The sequence below is a fragment of the Meleagris gallopavo genome, chromosome 6 (assembly GCF_000146605.3).
Source record: "Meleagris gallopavo isolate NT-WF06-2002-E0010 breed Aviagen turkey brand Nicholas breeding stock chromosome 6, Turkey_5.1, whole genome shotgun sequence".
In the NCBI taxonomy this organism is placed as follows: domain Eukaryota; kingdom Metazoa; phylum Chordata; class Aves; order Galliformes; family Phasianidae; genus Meleagris; species Meleagris gallopavo.
This window is the reverse complement of record NC_015016.2, coordinates 1,496,414-1,515,789: the sequence shown is the minus strand read 5'-3', so window position 1 is coordinate 1,515,789 and position 19,376 is coordinate 1,496,414. Positions and strand designations below refer to the sequence as shown.

Genomic DNA, 19,376 nt, shown 5'->3' with positions numbered 1-19,376 from the left:
TCTAAATTAGAGACTGCTTCTAAGACTCTGCTTCACTGATTTTGCACTAAATTTTCTCCCTTTAGTCTAAGAAGCTGAGAAATCACTTCTCCCATTCAAGTTCACCTTGCAATGACATATTTGCTGTGTTTTTTGTTGCAAAATTTCCTCTTGAATTAGTGAACAATGTATGCAGTGCTTGTAATTGAGTTTAAGGCCATGATATGCATGATCCTTATGGTTCATTGAAATGAATTCATGAGGTTTCACTGAAAAAAAAACCCAAAAAACCACAAAAACAAACCACTCTGAAAGGAAACTACCAAGGAAATACTCAAAGTAGGATACTTAAAGTACCTCATTTAGAAATCCTGATACTACACTCATTATTTGCTATAAGTTCTGGAAATACATCGTTAGTGGGAAAGTTTTATGGATAATTTCCAGCAATAAAATCAACATAATTAGATAATGTAGTGCTCCTTACGTTTCAGGTTCTGTACTGACAACAGGCACATCTCTTCTCAGCAAAAATCTATTTTCAGGCACTGGGGGAATTTCTTCAGGACGTACCACAGGCTTATCCCTCTTTGTGCTGACATCCACTGTTGTTTCTGTTACATCGCTCTTGTCAGAAAGGCTGCTAAGAGGAAAAAAGGAAGATTATAATTCAGAAGCAACTGACAAACACCAATTTCCAGGGTGAATTCCCAAAATAAGCCCACGTGAAGAAACGAGCTACAGATGACTCCGAAAACAAAATGCGTTTCATTAACTCATTTTATGCTGAAGGAAGGATGGAGCCCAAACTTCCAGAATAAAAGCACCTTCATATTAATTGCATGAGTAGTTCATGAAAAAGGAAAGTTTCTCAAATTTCTCTGAAATTCTTAAATTTAAGAAACTAGTCACCATCTTTGGTTTGAGGTTCGCTTGCTTCTCAGATCCTCTTTCTTCCTCTCTTCCTTCCTCCGTTTTCTTGACTGTTTGGTTTTAGCTCTTCTTTTACGCTTTCTTCTTCTGCTTCTTTCATCTTCAGCTTCACTTTCAGATGAAGTTTCTGAGGGGTCTGATCCACTGGAGGTTGAGTCTGAAGCTTCTGAGTCAGAACACACTTTCTTCTTCTTCTCCAAAGCTTAGAAACAGATATTTTGAATTTACAGTGTGTACATGTAGTGTGCATACATACAGAAGGTCTGCAACTTTATATATGTAACAGCACATACTTCTCCAGGAGCTCAGCGTGTAAACCTTTCACAGTGAGGTCTGCTAAAGGACAATTACATGAATTTTATTGCATCCAGCATAAAGCACTATCAATAAGATCACACATTTTTCCAATAAGGATGGTTGTAAAAAAAAATCCCTTCGTTTGCTATCAAGTGCAAAAAGTCTATCAAGCATCACTGAAAAGCCAAAGCACTTTAAAGGTGTGCACTGGAGGTCTGTAAGTGAAGTTAACACTCAGATGATGGGGAGTTGGACAAGATGACCTTTAAAGGACCCTTCCAACTCTAAGGATTCTATGATCCTACATCAGTAGATTTGGTATCCTATTCTTTCTGCATCCTCCTCCTTTTTGCTCTTTTCTCTCTACAGGACAAAAAAAGAAAAACAACCACTATCCTTGAAGAAACACAAAACTGAAGTGAAAAAAACACAACAACCTTACCTCAAAACAATCCACATTTTACGACAGTTGCCTAAAAACACACCTAAGATCATTTATTTCCTATGAATTCTCATGAAAATCAAGTAGACTTCCTTTACAGCACGTATTAACATTAAAATAAAGAGCACAAATTCCCCCATCAAGAAAAGCTTCTGATTGGACAACTATCTTTCAGGCTCTGAAAAATAACTTCTAATTACTTTTCGAGTATAGACATTAACCACAAAGATTAATTAAGGAGAAGAGGAAGCAGACATGCAAGTTCTAAGGCACAAAGACTGAGCTCAAAGAACCTCCTTTCCCGTGCCTTGCTTGCCTCCACCAACCTCTAACTTTTGAAGACTCATTAGAGCCAAATTAAGATTTGATAAGATTCACCACAGTGATTTCTAGATGCTGGCACAGTTTTTAGACTCTGAAAACAATGTCAACATTCAATTAATTTCAGCTTATGTATGCTTACCATCTTTTGCTGGTTTTGTAACAAGCACCCCACAGTCAATAACTCGTACATCTGCATAGGGTCTACTGGCAGCATCAGTTTTCAGATTTTCTATTTGTTCTATTACTTCAAAACCAGATATAACCAGTCCAAAGACAACGTGCACGCTGCAGAAATAAAACAGTTGGGAAGTACAAGCATTTATATATTGCCGTAATCTTTTTCCAATGAATTTCAGATTTAAAAAGTCATTTTCAACCAGAAACATTCAGCTTCACTGGGTTCATCTGGCTCTTAAAAATGTTACATTTAAAAATAAGGTTTTTCCAAATTACTTTTACATTGACAGCAATGCTAAGATTTCATGCAAGATGATCAGGAGGTGTATTTTGCTTCAACTTGATGTCATCTTACTCTTTTCTAACGGGCACTGTGAACATGTCATCATTTATAACCAAGCCTTCTATTTTTGAAATGCTGAGCATCAGGCAGATGAAATAAAGATGGTCACAAATTGTCCCTTTCCCCAGAAATGAAGCATTTATAGGTCTATGCAAACTCAGCATGCAAGTTCCCACTAACACTGAAGGCACAGTTGTAATTAATGAATTTCTAATTCTGTTCTATCATACCACATCTCTTTTTCCTTCTTGCAATTGCCCTGTAACTTGAATTGTGGGCTAAGGGCAACAACCAGGGTTAAATAAATGAGTATGGAAGGTTTTGGGCCTTCCAAGCTTTCAAGCTTTAAGAAATAAGTTGTAATTTGGAATTTTTATAGAACTCAAACTTTAACTTTCCATCTTTTTCTGTTACATAATCTTTCACAGAACTAAGAGTTTGTTTTCCCACTGATCTCTACTTGCAGCTCGGAAAGCAAATGGGATCCTGGGCTCCATCAGCAGAGGGGTGGCCAGCAGGGACAGGGAGGTGATCGTCCCTCTCTACTCTGCCCTTCTGAGGCCCCATCTGCAGCACTGCGTCCAGGTCTGGAGCCCCCAGTACAATAAAGACAGGGAGCTGTTGGAGAGGGTCCAGAGGAGCCACAAAGATGCTCAGAGGGCTGCAGCACCTCCCTACAAAGACAGGCTGAGGGAGCTGGGCTTGTTCAGCATGGAGAAGAGAAGCTGCGGGGTGACCTCAGTGCAGCCTACAGGACCTAAAGGGAGCCTTAAACAGGAGGGAAGTCAGCTCTTGGAAAGGGGAGAGAACAGCAGGACAAGGGGAATGGTTGGAAGGTGAGGGAGGGCAGATTTCAGTTGGATGTCAGGGGGAAGTTGTTTGGTGTGAGAGTGGTGAGGTGCTGGAACAGCTGCCCAGAGAGGCTGTGGATCCCCGTCCATCCCTGGAGGTGTTCAAGGCCAGGTTGGATGGGGCCCTGGGCAGCCTGGGCTGCTGTGAGATGTGGAGGTTGGTGGCTCAGGATTGGGTGGGGGGTTGGAGCTTCGTGATCCTTGAAGTCCCTTCCAACCCAGCCATTCTGTGATTCTATGCTTCTACTTTCAACACAACGTGTGAAGACTCATCAGTAATCTCAACTTCATTCATCACTGAAGAAATAGAAATATTCTTACCCGTCAAGATGAGGAGCAGGTTTTGTTGTTCTGTTTGACAAACAGCAAGATGGTAAGATGGTAAAATAAAAATCAAGGATTCAGATGAAGTAAGAGAAGAATGGCACAGGGAAAAAAAAATAAAAAAAAAAAAGGTGAAGGTAAGACAAAATAGTGAAAAAATTCAGTTACATACATGGAATTAAAAAAATCTTACAGCTTACAGACACAGGCTGTTTTTTAATCTTTTACATCAAAATTTGCTTAAAGTTTAGCTAACTGTGCATACTTGAAAGTTGTACCAACTACCATTTTATGCATGCAACAAAAAATACTGAAGTCTCTTTAAATACACACTTAAATATAACTAACATCTTTAATCACAGAAAAGATACAACTTGGAAATAAACATTGGGCAACTAATGAAATTTACATGTTTCTCTAATTGTTATTACGCTACACGGTCACTTTGGAGTCAGTTCTATTTAAAAAAGAAATGGGAAAACAGAGTTATCATACGTGATAGATTCTTTGCTTTTGCTTTTTTTTTTTTCCCCTATTAATTTTCACCTACTTGATTGGCCTCATGACTCAGGATACAAAGCAGCACTACCTTTAACTGTCGGGACTAAAGTACTTCAGCTGATGAGCTCACAGGCTTCTCAAAAGCAACAGCAGCACAGTGCAAGCAGACATTACGTGGTACCTGCAGTTTACTTCTATGACAAAATCAGACTTGCTCCCTATTTTTCAGGTTCCCACATTTAGCCTGAAGGGGAAATGGCACTGCATTACATTTTGTGCACTCTGCTAATAGGCATTGGAGGCAGCTACGCCAAACTTCCAGGCTGGATTTAAATTGGAATATTCAAGGCTGTGCATCTGTAAAGATATCTTAAGATTCAACTTTTTGATAGTAACACTACGACTTGGTACCTCTCTATATTCTTCTCTAAAAAGGAAAACAAATTACTTCATCAGAATCATTTATATCTCAAATTCTTATTGGAAAGTATTTTCCTCCTCTCTTCCCCAGGCACTGCCTGTCTTTCTGGCTTCCTTCCACTGTATTACTCTCCCCCAGCATAAAAATATCACAGGGCGTATATGTTTCTACATTTACAGTAACACAGACCTGGTACAATGAAGTCAGGCTTTCACTGCTATAATAAAATAGGGTTCAAGCACGTGGCTGCACTCTACTTTCAACTATTAGCTGACAAGATGCTGCAGTGTTGGCATGCATGCAAAAGGTGGAAGTGCCTATCAGAAGTGCTTACACTCTGATTTCTTTAGGCTCCAAACACCAACCAGACCTGCTTCCATAACCCTAAGATTACAGAGAACCTCTTTAGCTTATATGCAGGGAAAGACATGCTATCAAAACATTTCATTTCTCAGCAGTAGGGGCATTCCTTGTTTTTCCCTCACTAATTCAGCATCTTGGTGCAAAATGAAACATTCTCACAGCTTTGGAAGTTCTATCAGCAAAGATAACTGCATTAATGACCTGCTGTTAAGTGAACATTGTAAGCAGGCATAATTATAAAGCGGAGTTTAAAGCAGTGATAGAAGTGGGTTACTTCAGTGAAAGCAACAGTAAATGAGACTCAGCATTTAGAATCAGCTACAGAAAGCAACAAGTTCAGACAGCCCTGATACGAATGCTGGAGCAATGTGCTCCTGCCGTGCTGCAGCAGCACTTGGAGACCAATGGAGCAAACTATTTAACTCATCTTAACTCAACTTGGTCCTTGATAGGCAAGGAAACTTGATCACTGGTAAAGCCACTTAGCTTTTCATTGTGCTGATAGAAAAAGTGGACAGAATTCTTCTCATTTGCCTGCTCATGATGGGAAAGCACACAGAAAAGCATTACCCAAGAAGAAAAGTTTCTAGATGCAAAAGGAGGAGTTAGGCAACTTAAATCACTTCCAAAGGGAAGCAGAAACCAAACTCCTCACTGTTCTATTGAACGTTCTCTCATCTCAAGGCCAGGGTTGTAGCACTGCAATCAGCCTGCAAACATTTGCACTTTATTGGAGCATGTCAAAGGTTTTTGCCTACGTTGCACCTTTCACTTCTTGAACATTTATACCTTGACCATAAAAACTTCATCAGGACAAAACCTACTTACTACTTTGGCACTACAGAAGCTTAGAGTTATCATCATTTCCTCCCAAAAAATAGGATTTCATTAAACAATTTCTCTACAGAAGTTTGATAATTTGAAACATTGACAAATAGCTACTATTTTCCAAATTATTTGCAGAAGGACAAATATCTTTATTCATCCAAAGTAATGCAAATTGGTTTAAGGTACTGCTGAAGAGAAGAGCATCTTTTTGGTAAAAGTGTGTTATTGCCCACCCCCCCAAGAACCTGAGGCCTAACAAAGGACTCAATGCACATAACAATATGATCAGAAAAACAAGAAAGATTAAAAACAGAAAGAGAAAAAGGACACAGCCTTAGAGGAATGAGACATTACCTTTGGAGCGCACGATGTAACACTGTTTCTGTAAATTTTACACAAAAATGGCAGAAATAAATTGTAATACATTTTCAGACAAAACTGAGTCTATGTTTTATTAAATACAAGTTTAAAATTAATATTAATCAAGTCGTATGCAGAACAAGGATGCCTAAAAAGAGGGCTCTAAATTTTCTTTAGAATACAAGGCACTTTGAAAACTACAGTCAGTTCTCTTCAACAACACAAAACTGCAGAAATAACTTCCTTGCATAAACTATGAGAAAGACAAACTGTTAGAATCCTCCCAGTCCCCTCCGAAAGGCTCAATCCAGCACAGGTGTTAGAACGCATGCACAACTTTAAGCAAAAGAATAACTGATTTCAGTGTGTCTGTTGATGTGCTGGTGGTTACATCTGTGTTCAAACGCTCAATGGAACCAAGCCCTAATGGTTTTAAAGCGAGACAGGGGAGGTTTAGGTTGGATATGAGGAGGAAGTTTTTCCCCAGAGGGTGGTGAGGCACTGGAACAGGCTGCCCAAGGAGGCTGTGGATGCCCCATCCCTGCAGGCATTCAAGGCCAGGCTGGATGTGGCTGTGGGCAGCCTGGGCTGCTGGTTGGTGACCTGCACACAGCAGGGGGTTGGACTGGATGAGCATCATGGGCCTTTTTAATCCAGCCCATTCTATGATTCTATGCGTGTGCTTCATAGGATGGAGGCTTAACTGTTTTGATTTACAAATGAAGGCTTTATACAATCCACAATTAGCTTACATCTTCCTTGTACTATGAAAGTTCTGTATAATAAGAGAAAAGCTGCTTTCTCTAAAATACAGGAACGGTTACTGGAAGCTTGTGCTTAGAAGTGTAGAGATACAAGAACACTGCAGACACTAAGGGGGAAAAAAACACACCAACTGATGCTGAAGGGCAGCAATGATTTAAAAATGCATCAGCAATTATCCACACATCTAAGCAGGGAGAAAGTGAAATGATCCCTTTGTAACATACTACAGATACAAGCATCCAGTGAATGTTTCTGCATGGGCTGTACTTCCACGTCAGTCTCAATCCAACCACTGGGACCTGCCTGCGTGCCCAGGGCACAAACAGCACTTTTGCTCAAAAATACTGCCAAATCAGCACCTTCCATCGATTTTGTTCACTTCTGTATCTCTATAAACTGTACAACAATCAGCTGAAAGCTATTTCATCTGCAAGAAAGAAAAAAGGGCCGGCTGCTCAGAAAAATGCCCGGTGTGGCACACTGGAAACCTTTAATAAGAGGCACTTATGAGAAGTCAGTGACATTCAGAAATCAGTTGTAAAATCCTCACCATCGATTTCATCTATCGTTTAGCATTTCAAAGAGTTTGGTTTATTTACATTCAGTAGCTAGGCACACCACACATTTAAAGAATGTTTGAACCAAAAGGTTATTTAGTTTTGAGCAAGGAAAAGGAGCTTGGGAGACACATTACACTGACAATAATCTCAATATCGAGGTGGGAATGTAACACATCAAAACAGCCTCAAGTTTTAAATAAATGGCTTTTGAACACAAAGGCAAGAACTCAACACTGTTTGAACTGGTAAGGAACAAAACCTGGGACTCCTGTTTATGTTGCAGAAAGAATCCCTCAATTACTGAAGCTAACACACAACTAAACAAGAAGGCAGTCATTTAATTACTATCAAAAGCTTCCGAATGACAACTAAGAAGTTGGATACTTATTTGACTCCCACTGCTTTCTTTATGCTTCTATATTCCTTTATTCATTCTGCACATTCACATTTCTGCTTCTGTAGTAAATGCAGCTCAGTTGGCTTCGCATCACTTTGGAGAAGCAAAGTTGAGTATGTGCACTCGTAAAGTCAACAGACTCACAAATTTTATAGTACTTTCTATAATCACTTTCACGAGAGGTGCACTTCTTTTGTATTACAATCTTCCTATCAGGTTTGGCAGGGCCACAGGCACAACAGGTGCTCAAAAGAGCCAAGGTACCTTCATCAGATCAGCTCAACGAGGAGCTTGCAAAAAACATCACCCAACAGGAACCCAGCTGCTGTGCTGACCATTCAAGAACAGGCTTACCATCCCTCCAGCTCAAACTAAATAAGTGACATGAGGACATAAGCTGCATTTGTATAAAGGTCTAGAGGTACCCCCTCACTCCCACTAATAACAGTAATAAAATAATAAAAAAACTTTTAGCAACAGTTCAAAATGGGTACTGGATTAAGGGAAAAAGGAAGTGATTCTAGCATGGCTCTTATCAAACTACCCCCATCCAAGATCTGTACATCAACATGGAAATGGGGTAGTTAAAAAAAAAAAGCATAAACACACTACAGTTCTCAGAACACTTTTTAAGTAACTGATGGTTCTGAAAAAACTTAATTCACAGAAAAATAAGCAGTGCTGCTACCTGAAAATATCAAAATCTTGTTTATGTACAGTTGTCTTAAAACTGTTTCAACACTGTCATGCAATAAAATACTATAAAAGATGCCTTTGGCTACAGAAAATTGAAACTCCAAATCCAAGAGCACAAAAGGACACAGCCCGTGCATCCCTCATCGTTTCAGCACGACGCATTCTGTCAGAGCAGGGAGTGCTTCTACAGACACGAATGAACAGACCTGGCATATCTGAAGTGTGTATCCATGAAAACCAATCCTGCTGTAGCCAAGCCCTTTCCTTTCAACCCATCTGCTCTCTTTAAGTAGGAATAGTCAATGAGCATCTTGAAGGGAGCGTATAAACAGGAGGGGGAACGGCTGTTTGTGAGGGTGGGTGGTGATAGGACAAGGGGAATGGTTTGAAACTGAGACAGGGGAGGTTTAGGTTGGATATTAGGAGGAAGTTTTTCAGCCAGAGGGTGGTGAGGCACTGGAACAGGTTGCCCAAGGAGGCTGTGGATGCCCCATCCCTGCAGGCATTCAAGGCCAGGCTGGATGTGGCTGTGGGCAGCCTGGGCTGCTGGTTGGTGACCTGCACACAGCAGGGGGTTGGAACTGGATGAGCACTGTGCTCCTTTGCAACCCAGGCCATTCTGTGGTATATGTGCTCCCTTTGCTCTAGTTCTGCACCTCCCCAGCTCCTAGCGATGCCCTGCACTCATTCTCCCAACTCTCCACTCACACTTCCTAACTTCACTTGCATCACTTGCAGAACTGATCACCACAGATCACGTTTTAACGACTTTGAGTCCCATGGTGACCAGTTTGCTAATGCAATCTGTAAGGAGATTCACTGCCTGATTTGTTCCTACAGAGATCGTTATTCCTGATGACATTCGGTGCAGTAAGCAGGGAAGGTGCATTTGATGAGCAAGTAAAAACATATATTCAAGATTCCCTCTATAATTTCAGTCTCAGCTGAACAAAGACTTATAAATTAACTTACTTGCATTCCCTATTTGCTACATTTGGCACATACACATTTGAAGAATTTTTCCTCATGATAAACTGCTGAATAATTGGGCATTCCTTTGAGTACAACATTTGGGTTTCAGTTTAAAGTACACCACTAAAGGAAGTAAGTTATGTTATTATAGAAAATCTGTAGGAACACACAGTACATTCCCTAAAGTAACCACACAAATGTCAGCAAGCAAGAATAACTGCTTTAATATATTACTTTTTCAAGTCTTAAGTCAGAATCTAGATCTGACTAGATATCATCTTTAGTAGCTGCCTCCTGCTCTGAATCTTGAAATTCAGACACTATATGCTATGAAGCAGAAACCAAGCTCCACCATTTAAAAAAAAAAGTATGTAACAATACAGACTGTTGGGTCTACATGTTTCACCATCCATCCCTACCTATTCACAAATCAAGTAATTGAAAATGAACCTGACTTCCCCACTGACTGTATGTATGCACATCTGCCACTCTCCTTTGGATGCTGTAATCACACCCACTCCCACAATAAGCTGCAGTGTTGGAGGCCAATGCTGGCATTCAGCTTAAATGCACAAATTTGTTTATATTAAAAAAGGCATCTGCAAGGTTGTGGTGTTAGGCAAGTTTTTGGTGGTGGGGAGCTGCTCTCTGTGAGCAGAGCCCAGCAGCTGTTCCACGCCAGATCAAAGCCAGCTCCAGCTGCTCCAAAAGCAACCTGCTGCTGGGCAGAGCTAAGCCATAAGCAATACTGGTTGTGCTCTACTAAAAAATAAAAAGGCTGTGCAACTGCAGATGGGAGAGAGGAGTGAGAAATAAGAGAGAAGCAGCCCTGTGGCCACAAGGGTCAGTGCAGGAGGTGCTCCAGGCATGGAGCAGAAGCTCCCTGCAGCCCAGGCTATCCCTGTGCAGCCATGGGCACCACACAGAGCACGTCTCCAGGTGCAGCAGGGGCAGAGAGCAACCATGAAGGAGTGGGAGAGGCCAAGTATTATGGACTGACCCTGCTCCTGTGTGCCACGAGGAGGAAGAGGGTGAAGAAGGAAGGGGCTTTTAGTTGTCACTGCTCTAGTCTACTGACAGTAGTCAATAAACAATGTTCATTCCCTCATGCAGAATCTGTTTTGCCTCTGATGGTTAATTCACAGGTGATCTCCTTGTCTTCATCTGAACCCACGAGCTTTTCTTCACGTTTTCTCTCCCTGTTTAGTTGAGGAAGGGCAGTAACAGCGTGGTGTGATGGAGTTTTGCTGCCCATCAGTGTGAAGCCACCTCAGCTAGGGACAATGCTCAATTACCATCCTGAGCCCTGTGCTATCCCCTGCTGGCTTCCAGCTGCTGCTCCAGGAGTGCTGGGTGTCCTGTGGATGGTCCACTGCATCTACATGCCCTGAAGTACACAAGGATATCTCAAACAACATTTACTGCATGCATTAAAAAGCCCTGGTCAAAAGGGTCACGCAAGTCTACAGCATTACAATGTGCATTAAAGATTTGCACAGCAGCCCCTAAATCTCACTGATAATCTGGGAATTTACTCCTGCATACGATTCATTCGTGTAACCCTAAGGTAAACTGGTGACATTTGAATATGCTACAGCCAAGAAAAAGAATTTTTGAAGGATATAAGTACCTTTTAAAATAATTTCACTTTAATGAATGCACTCTCAAGCACCGTTCACATTTTACTGTCCTATGTAAATTATAATTTAGCATCTAACACAAGCTTAGGATGTTCCTTTGCATGGTGAGAGACAGGATGTCCATTAAGTACATTAAATTTAATTGAGCAAGTAAGCTGAGCCTACTGCTAGGAGTGAAAGAGGAAGACATCTGAATTAAATACAGGAGCAAAAAGAAACTTTAGAGCCCTCAAATGATAGCTTCTTGATAGATGTAGCACCATTAAATTTTCATGTATTTTGTTCAGATAAGCTTAAAAATGGAAAATTCGACGTGTATCAAAAGATGTATCAAGTGATAAACAGCAAAGCAGTGCTCTGCAGAGTGCTTTTTAAACCACAGGTTCTTTTTTGTACAGAGGTTGTTTCTCATATTAGTGTGCATATATATATATATGTATCTCCATTCAGATTTGCTGTAAGGAGGCATATCACCTAAAAGTTGCTTTGAGGCTAACAGAAAATAAGCCCTCGACATGATTTTCTCTCTTTGGAAAGTCAGAACAGTAGGAACTGTGAAAGACTCTCTCTTAGGTTTCTTATTAATTTTCCATTTTTAGGGCATTCTTTAGGAAGAGACCTAAAAATGCCTCTTATCTGAACTTCATTGTGTCATACTGAAGCTCTTTTTCAGGCAACAAAAAGAAAAGGAATACTCTTCAGGAGAATTTTCTCCTTTACTGAAGACAGTGAAGCGCCATTCACTCATCCCCCAAGAAAGATGGCAAAGAAAAAGAGCTTTTTACAGCTAAGCAACTACAGCAGAATTTAATTTTGAAAACACCAGCATTGTTTCTTAATGAAAGTTCTTAGCACCAGCCCAAAGTTAGGAACCACATCTTCCCAAATACAAACTGTTAAATACTGGACCCAGAATGCAACTACTTCAATCAAAAGAACCTGACTGCCATCACACCTGAGCATTTATCCATGACAGAAACGTGTGTTCTGCAATTGAACAGGATGTGGCTATATACTGGAATGGGTTCATTTTTGTTTCTTTAAGATTATGTGGGAAAGCCTGATTTTCAGCACATTATTTTCTACAGCATTGGGACCATGACAATTAGTGCACATGTGTGAACAGTATTATTCAACAGTATAGAAAAAAATTATGTCAGGAACAGAAACTCCAGAAGAAAAACAACAAAACTAAATGAGGTCCCCCTCCCCAGAATGAAATAATTAAAAAAAAACCTTGTCTATCAAAGGAAATCATTTAAATAGCATAAGCAAAAACATACAGGCCATCTCTATCACAGACCTTGCTGCCTCCTACGTACAGTGCTCAGCATTGTAATTCACAAGCACTCTGTGAAGATTTGGTTGGTACAACACAAAACCAAAGAATCTGTTTTTGGACACTAAGCACAATAGCAAAGCCATAATTTTAGGGTAAAAAAACAAGGAACAAGGAGCAATCCCATAGGACCCACTTCTAACCCAAACGAACGCCCCATGCATTGGGTTGTTGTTTCCTATTAGAGCTCTGCAGGTATCCACTCAACCCTATTCAAAGTAAGGTGGATAACATTGTTAGAGATAATTTAGCAATACCATCTTTCTCATGAACAGCGCTCCTCTGTTTAACAAAAGCTCAACTGTCAGATCACATCTACTCACATGAAAAATTGGGAACCATTGGTATGTTTCCCTCGGTTTGCCATTGACAAAAGGAACGCTCTGTCATGTTTGAGAATAAAGTTTTCATCTGTTTGAAGAAAAAATATGTTTGTCAGATTTTCCCTGACAAGGAACGCAAGTCAGATTTTCTTAGTAACTTATGGCTACTACAAGGAGAAATTCTTCCGCTGCTAAAGAAACTTGAACAGGTTGGAAACAGAACAGAAATCTAATTGAGCCCCTCCAAAGTTACAGCAGAAACACTCATGAGACAGAAAACATTCTTTGATACATAAAGTTACAGCAATGCCGTGGACATCTCTAATGAAAATGAATGTAAAGGTGATCCCAAAACGAGCCCTCATGTACACCATGCTGTCATTTATGGGCACCCAGTGAAACGGCCATTTCCCTGGCATGGAACTTTAAGAGAGCAACCCATCCATTCCAAGCTGGATGCCTCAAAACACACAAGAATAAGCAAAACCCTGACTACCAGAAAGAGGAACTAAAGAATACATTCTTCCTTCAACCTCAACGTAAAAGCAATTAAGACTGAACTAAACGTGCCTTTTATATTCCAGGGAATTCAAGAGCACTTCTGGCTGCACGGCACAGTACAAAACCAGATATTGTTCTGAAGCTCCTTTTCAAAGGTAAAAATTACAGTTTGGGTAGAAGAGGCTGTTATTTTTAAGATTATACATCAAAGCACAATACTGCATGTTTAGAACTTACCACCTTTAGTGCATTCTTTAGAAAGAAACCCTAGGAACATCTTATTAACACTTCAATACCACAGTAACTATCTGGTTTTTTGTTGTTGTAGCAAGAAAGAATGTTATGTCCTTAAATAAATACTTCATAAACTCACCATTTTCCTTCCAACAACTGTTTTTAAAAAGAGGTAAATATACATTTAAAAACTCTTTGCAAAGAAAGCAACTTGTGTAGCATATAAACAAACACTTCAAAAGGAACACCAAAAATACAAACCTTCAGTAGGGAAGGGGAGAAAAGGGACGTTAACAAAAGAAGAAAAAATTGTTTAGAACTGAAAATTATGCCAGTGTTCTCTCAGAATAAGTCATTAACCCTCAGAAAGGTTAGACACAGAACTCCTCATTTCTCCAAGCAACACAGATATCCATCTACAAACGGATGTATCAGTTGTCTATGTATTTACTAGGGAAGGTACAAGGGAACAGAGTTTGAATTTGTGTTACTGAGCTTTTGTCTCTTACCTTTTCATTTTGCAAAAGACCACATTCTCTATAAACAAAAGAATATGTTGACAGTTTTAGGCAGGAAGATAGGAGTTTATTCATGAATAAAGTTGCCTAACCTCCATGCTGAAAGTCACGTTTAACCAATAACGTTAGCCTTAATTAATTGTCAGTTAAAGTTAAATATTACAAAATAAAACTATCTGAAAGTCATGCATATAAAAATAATTCTCATGCAATATTAGTTTCATGCAAAAGGTGATCTATAAGTAGACCTCTTTTCATTAAGTATCTTGGGAATCAAGACTTCTCAGAACGGAATTGAGAATCTGTAAAGATATACTTGCTCTTACCTTTAAAATAGCCACCATAAATAGATTCACCTCCTTTTCCATTACCTGTGCATTAAAAAGCACAAATTAAACCTTTTGTTCTGTTTATAAAAAGCGCTGTGCATAACGTGTGCCAATTTATAACACACCAGGACACTCCAGCCAGTTACTAACAGCTAAGCATAAGGCCCTTAATTAAAAGGCAGGACCGTTCATTATGCAGTTCATTATCTTGTTGACACTCAGAATATTGAAAATGAAGACTGCTTTTGTGCCTCTGAACACTAGAAAGCCTGAAGCGAGGCTCCAAAGGCTAATTCTCCCTGCTGTTTGCTGAAGCAGCAGCAACAGAAAATACAACAGCAAGCAAAAAAGCCAACAGTAGGCATCACCAACAATCTTATCCTGCTCAGAGAGAGCACCACAATGAGATAAGCAAGTAGCCACGTCATCTTTACTTCCACTTGACCATCAACACAAGATAGTCATCCACCACGTACATTTTATCAGTTCTAGTTCATATATGTTACATCAGTTGATAAGACCTCAAGATACAGGGTACAAGAAGGAAGATATTTTGACATGAAAAGCAGCAACATTATGGTTTGGATTGGAATTCTGCTCTAATGTTAATCAACTCTAGCAAAGCTGCTTTCTTCTTTAAATTAAGAACTCTTTCTAAAGTATCAGCTTCAGCTGAAACATGTTAGAATTTCAACAATTAACAAAGAAACAGAAAATCAGTGATAATACTTTCAAGGCATTTTAATATTTACATGCTGTATACATGTCTTATAAAAGACATTGTAACCACAGGGATGATAACGTTTGCTCCACAGAACACGTTTTACCTTCACTGAAGTCCCCACCCTGAATCATGAAGTTTTTAACCACGCGATGGAACGTAGTGCCTTTGTAACACAACTTCTTCCCAGTTGTTTTGCCAATTCCTTTTTCACCTGCAAGAAATTTAAACAAAAAACCATCAGCAGATTGTCACTGAAAAAAAAATCAAGGATCTTACCCCTCCTAGAACCCTTGTGCTAGAACCCTTAAACTATAAAAGCAAATACATTCCTGCTTGGTGCCTCTTGGCCTCCCACTAACAGCAGCCTGGCAGGTGAAGTTCAGTCCCAGGCCCTACTAACATTCTGCACTGCCAACCTAATCTCAGATATTTTGCACAAGGTACCCAACAGCAGTCTCCTGTGGAGATTATAGGAAGGCAAGCTCCTGACAAAGCTCCAGAAAGCAAATGGCCTTATGTTTACCTGGCAGATGGACTGACTGAAAGACCTGCAAATGCCAGTTTGCAAGTCCAGATGCTTTTATTTAAATGCAAGGAAAATTCTGCTGTCAAGGCAGACAGCATTCTTTCACAGTAGCCAGGTCTGTGTCTGACAACAATGACAGACTGCAGGACTGCAGCCAGAATTACCCTTTCCTCCTCCACCTGTTTCTGACGAAGACATCCTGGCTTGCCTTACAGAGATTACAGAGAGAGCAGCAGGGGCACAGCCAGAGGCACAGCTTTTGAAACACTGGGATCTGATCTTAGGGCACAACACCTCGCCCTGAAACAAGTTTTGTACATTCTTAAATAAACACAGTCCTTGCATACGACTAGAACAGGATGCCAGCACCAGGAAACGATGCTGTAAGTCTCCAATGGTTCAAAGATTTCTTGTCAAGACCAAAGATAAGGATAGAAGTATGCCTGACAGAACACAAACTTCCATCAATAAATTTCACTGTGCAAAGTGGAAGCGAGCGATTTATTTGGTTGCTGAAGATGCCATTAGCAGCTCCAAACTCCAAAAATGTAAAGCAGCCCTTCACAGGTCAGTTCTGGTTGCCAGAAGCCCATGCAATCTCATCAGTGCACCTTCATCTCCCACCAGAACTGCTGCTCAGCAGGTCCTCTATGATAATCAAGACAAATGCAACAGCACAGCTGGAGTGCTATCCCCAGCCCCGAGGGCAGGGAATAAGCATGTACCAGAGCACTGCTGGATCCTGCTGTGATCTGGCCTACAGTTCCTGGCCATGGTTCTCATCTGTGACTCTATGCTGCAGGCAGCACCCTCGGACAGAAAGCTCGCAGATGCTGAAGCAATATACATAATGTCACGGTTTTAGTTGAGAGATTATTTTCTCTGTAAAGACTGTTATGATGGGGAGGCATTGGGAGTGATGGCATTTGTCTGTCTTCCCAATAACCTGCAGCACAAGGAGGATGTAGAGCTCTTCAGTGAGAAGCATTGGTTACAGGTTGATGGTTGGACTGGATGATTTTGTAGGTCTTTTCCAACCTTGGTGTTTCTGTGATTCTCTTGGAGCGGGTCCAGAGGAGGGCCACTAAGATGATCAGAGGGCTGGAGCAGCTCTCCTGTGAAGAAAGTTGAGGGAACTGGGCTTGTTTAGCTTGGAGAAGAGAAGGTTCCAAGGTGACCTCATTGTGGCCTTCCAGTACTTGAAGGGAGCGGATAAACAGGAGGGGGAACCACTGTTTGTGAGGGTAGGTGGCGATAGGACAAGGGGGAATGGTTTGAAACTGAGACAGGGGAGGTTTAGGTTGGATATGAGGAGGAAGTTTTTCCCCCAGAGGGTGGTGAGGCACTGGAACAGGTTGCCCAAGGAGGCTGTGGATGCCCCATCCCTGCAGGCATCCAAGGCCAGGCTGGATGTGGCTCTGGGCAGCCTGGTCTGCTGGTTGGTGACCCTGCACACAGCAGGGGGTTGGAACTGGATGAGCATTGTGGTCCTTTGCAACCCTGGCCATTCTATGTTTCTATGATAAACCACTTTGCACAACAAGCCCTGCTCTCCCCAAGTGGCTGAACACCTGCCTGCTGCAGGGAAGCCTCAAGCAGGCTTGTTTCACTGTGCCTGCAGAGTCAAGCCACAGGTCTTTTGGCATCCAACACAAGGCACAAACAATCAAATGTGTCATCATCAGGAACTGGAGTGCTAAACCAGATTTATAGATGCTACAGCTGTTTAGTTGCTAATTGGTATGCTCCCATGCTTGTCACAAGGCCTGCTTGCTTTACAGTCCAGTGCTCATTAGCAGCTGCTTTTTCTTTTGCTGTTTGCTCTCTTCCTTATGATCCTGCTTGGCTATGCCTGGGAACATTCTGATAACAGCAGAGGCCACGAGCTTGGGTTGGCAAACAGCACCTTGCTGCCATTCCTGTGCACTGTACTGAATGGCAACAGCTGGAACTCCAGAGGGAACTTAAGTCAGAGAGACTGTGACCTATGGATGAGTCCATAGAGGAGCAAGCCTTGTAAAAACCTTGCAGCACCTGTGATGATAGACAAGAGCACGCCAGAATACCTCAAGGCATCTGTGACCATGGATAAAGCAGACCCAGCAGGTGTCTGGAGGGACCATGGCCAATAGACAAGCCCAAGCTGGAGCTGGAGTGAGGGGAGTTCACTGCCATCTAAAGCCCTGTGGCCTGGTCCAAAAGGCAAGAAGGTGGACTGTAATGGATGCTTCTTTAAACTGTTGCAACCCATGGCTTGATTTACACGTTACAGCAAGTCCTTCCATTGAAGGAATTCCTTGAGCCAAAAGATGAGCCTCACAGGGAGCAATGCAAGTGCAGAAAAGACCCAACTTGAAGTGTCTCTGGCATCCAGTAACTCCAGGTCACTTCTGCCCCACGCAACCACAACAGATAAACACTGAGTCATGGACTGAGACCTGAGACATTTCACAGGTGTAGTCCATACACTGGTGGAATAATATCTGTGTATTAATCAAAGGGAGGTGATTAATGAGGACGCATTAAAGAGCACATGACCTGAGCATGAAGTAAGTGGCACAGAATAAGGTGTGGTTATTGTCAAGGTTTTGGCTTGGATTGAGTAAATTTTCTTCATAGATGCTTGTATGATGCTGTGCAATAGAGCAGGGAAAATCTGCATGATGCAGATAAATTGGCAGTAACAAATGCACTGAAAGAACCTGTCATGGAGAAGCAGAAAGGCAGGCAACAGTTCCTAGGAAGCAACTCAAGCAAACTAAACAGCAGCACAGATGTACTTGATACAAACAAGAACATCATGTTAACCATGCAACCTGAGTCTCTAATCTCAGCAATCCCAAATTCAACCTGGAGAGTTACAGTGGCAGATGGCTTCTAGTGGCAAGACAAAAAAAAAATAGTACAATTTAATTCTCTTAATCATTGCTTACACCAAAATAGTACAATTTAATTCTCTTAATCATTGCTTACACCAAAATAAGAAATGTGCAAAAATGATGTGCATTTTTCTCTCTCATAATTTAATTACCACGTATTTACCAGCGATTTTTAAAAGATATCTATCAAATCATGGCTGTCCTGTGAGTATAGAGTAGCAAATTGCAAGAATGAAACCAGGGTTTGTGGTAGCTTTTATGTCTGTGAATTTGATCTCAACATTAGAACTCGAGTCTTTGGGCTCTCTCTGTGTTCTCCCAACTAAAGACAGATTCTAGGTGGAAACTTCAATGAAACCTGAACAGTCAGCTGTACAGCAGAGTTTGAACAGGTATGCAAAAGAAAACTGACAAATCTTTGTAACTGTTCTTTTTCCTGCTAAGTACTTGTTTGCTTCACACCTCGTGATCTCCAGCTAACTTTAACCTAGCAAAGCCACTGAAAGGAATTAAAAGAGCTACAGAACACGAGGATCAGACACTACACCAGCCAGCCTACAGGCTAACTTTAATAGAGCCTTAATTGGTGCAGTAAATTTAAGGTATATTTTTGGAGAATTCAGGTACACAGGACAAGACCACCAAGACACAAAGAATGAGTTCTTTGCATAAGTAACACAGCGATTCCTGCAATAATGTAATCAAAACTGATTTCTAACTTGCAGTTGCAAAACCACCAAGGAGCCCCAAGCATTAAAAAAAAACCACTGAGTTCTCACCACCTATTCCAGTCATTAGAAATCTTGTGAAAAAGTTAATTCCTGCTTAAA

The 19,376-nt window shown here is 41.0% G+C and overlaps 1 protein-coding gene across 5 annotated transcripts in view; it reads right to left on the bottom strand.

Moving 5' to 3' along the window:
* The window catches only part of NKTR (natural killer cell triggering receptor), a 38,603-nt gene that overhangs the window by 11,015 nt on the left and 8,212 nt on the right, over window positions 1-19,376 (bottom strand). For 2 of the 5 annotated variants that reach the window (XM_019616189.2, XM_010712247.3), the window contains exons 3-9: window positions 15,245-15,352; window positions 14,415-14,459; window positions 12,836-12,923; window positions 3,668-3,697; window positions 2,115-2,260; window positions 892-1,114; window positions 467-619 (exon numbers count right to left, since the gene is read on the bottom strand). In XM_019616189.2, coding sequence (XP_019471734.1) covers window positions 467-619; window positions 892-1,114; window positions 2,115-2,260; window positions 3,668-3,697; window positions 12,836-12,923; window positions 14,415-14,459; window positions 15,245-15,352 — 793 coding nt within the window. Of the gene's footprint in view, window positions 1-466; window positions 623-891; window positions 1,115-2,114; window positions 2,261-3,667; window positions 3,698-12,835; window positions 12,924-14,079; window positions 14,108-14,414; window positions 14,460-15,244; window positions 15,353-19,376 lie in introns of those variants that run through there. The other 3 variants (XM_019616188.2, XM_010712246.3, XM_010712249.3) reach the window with 2 other exon arrangements.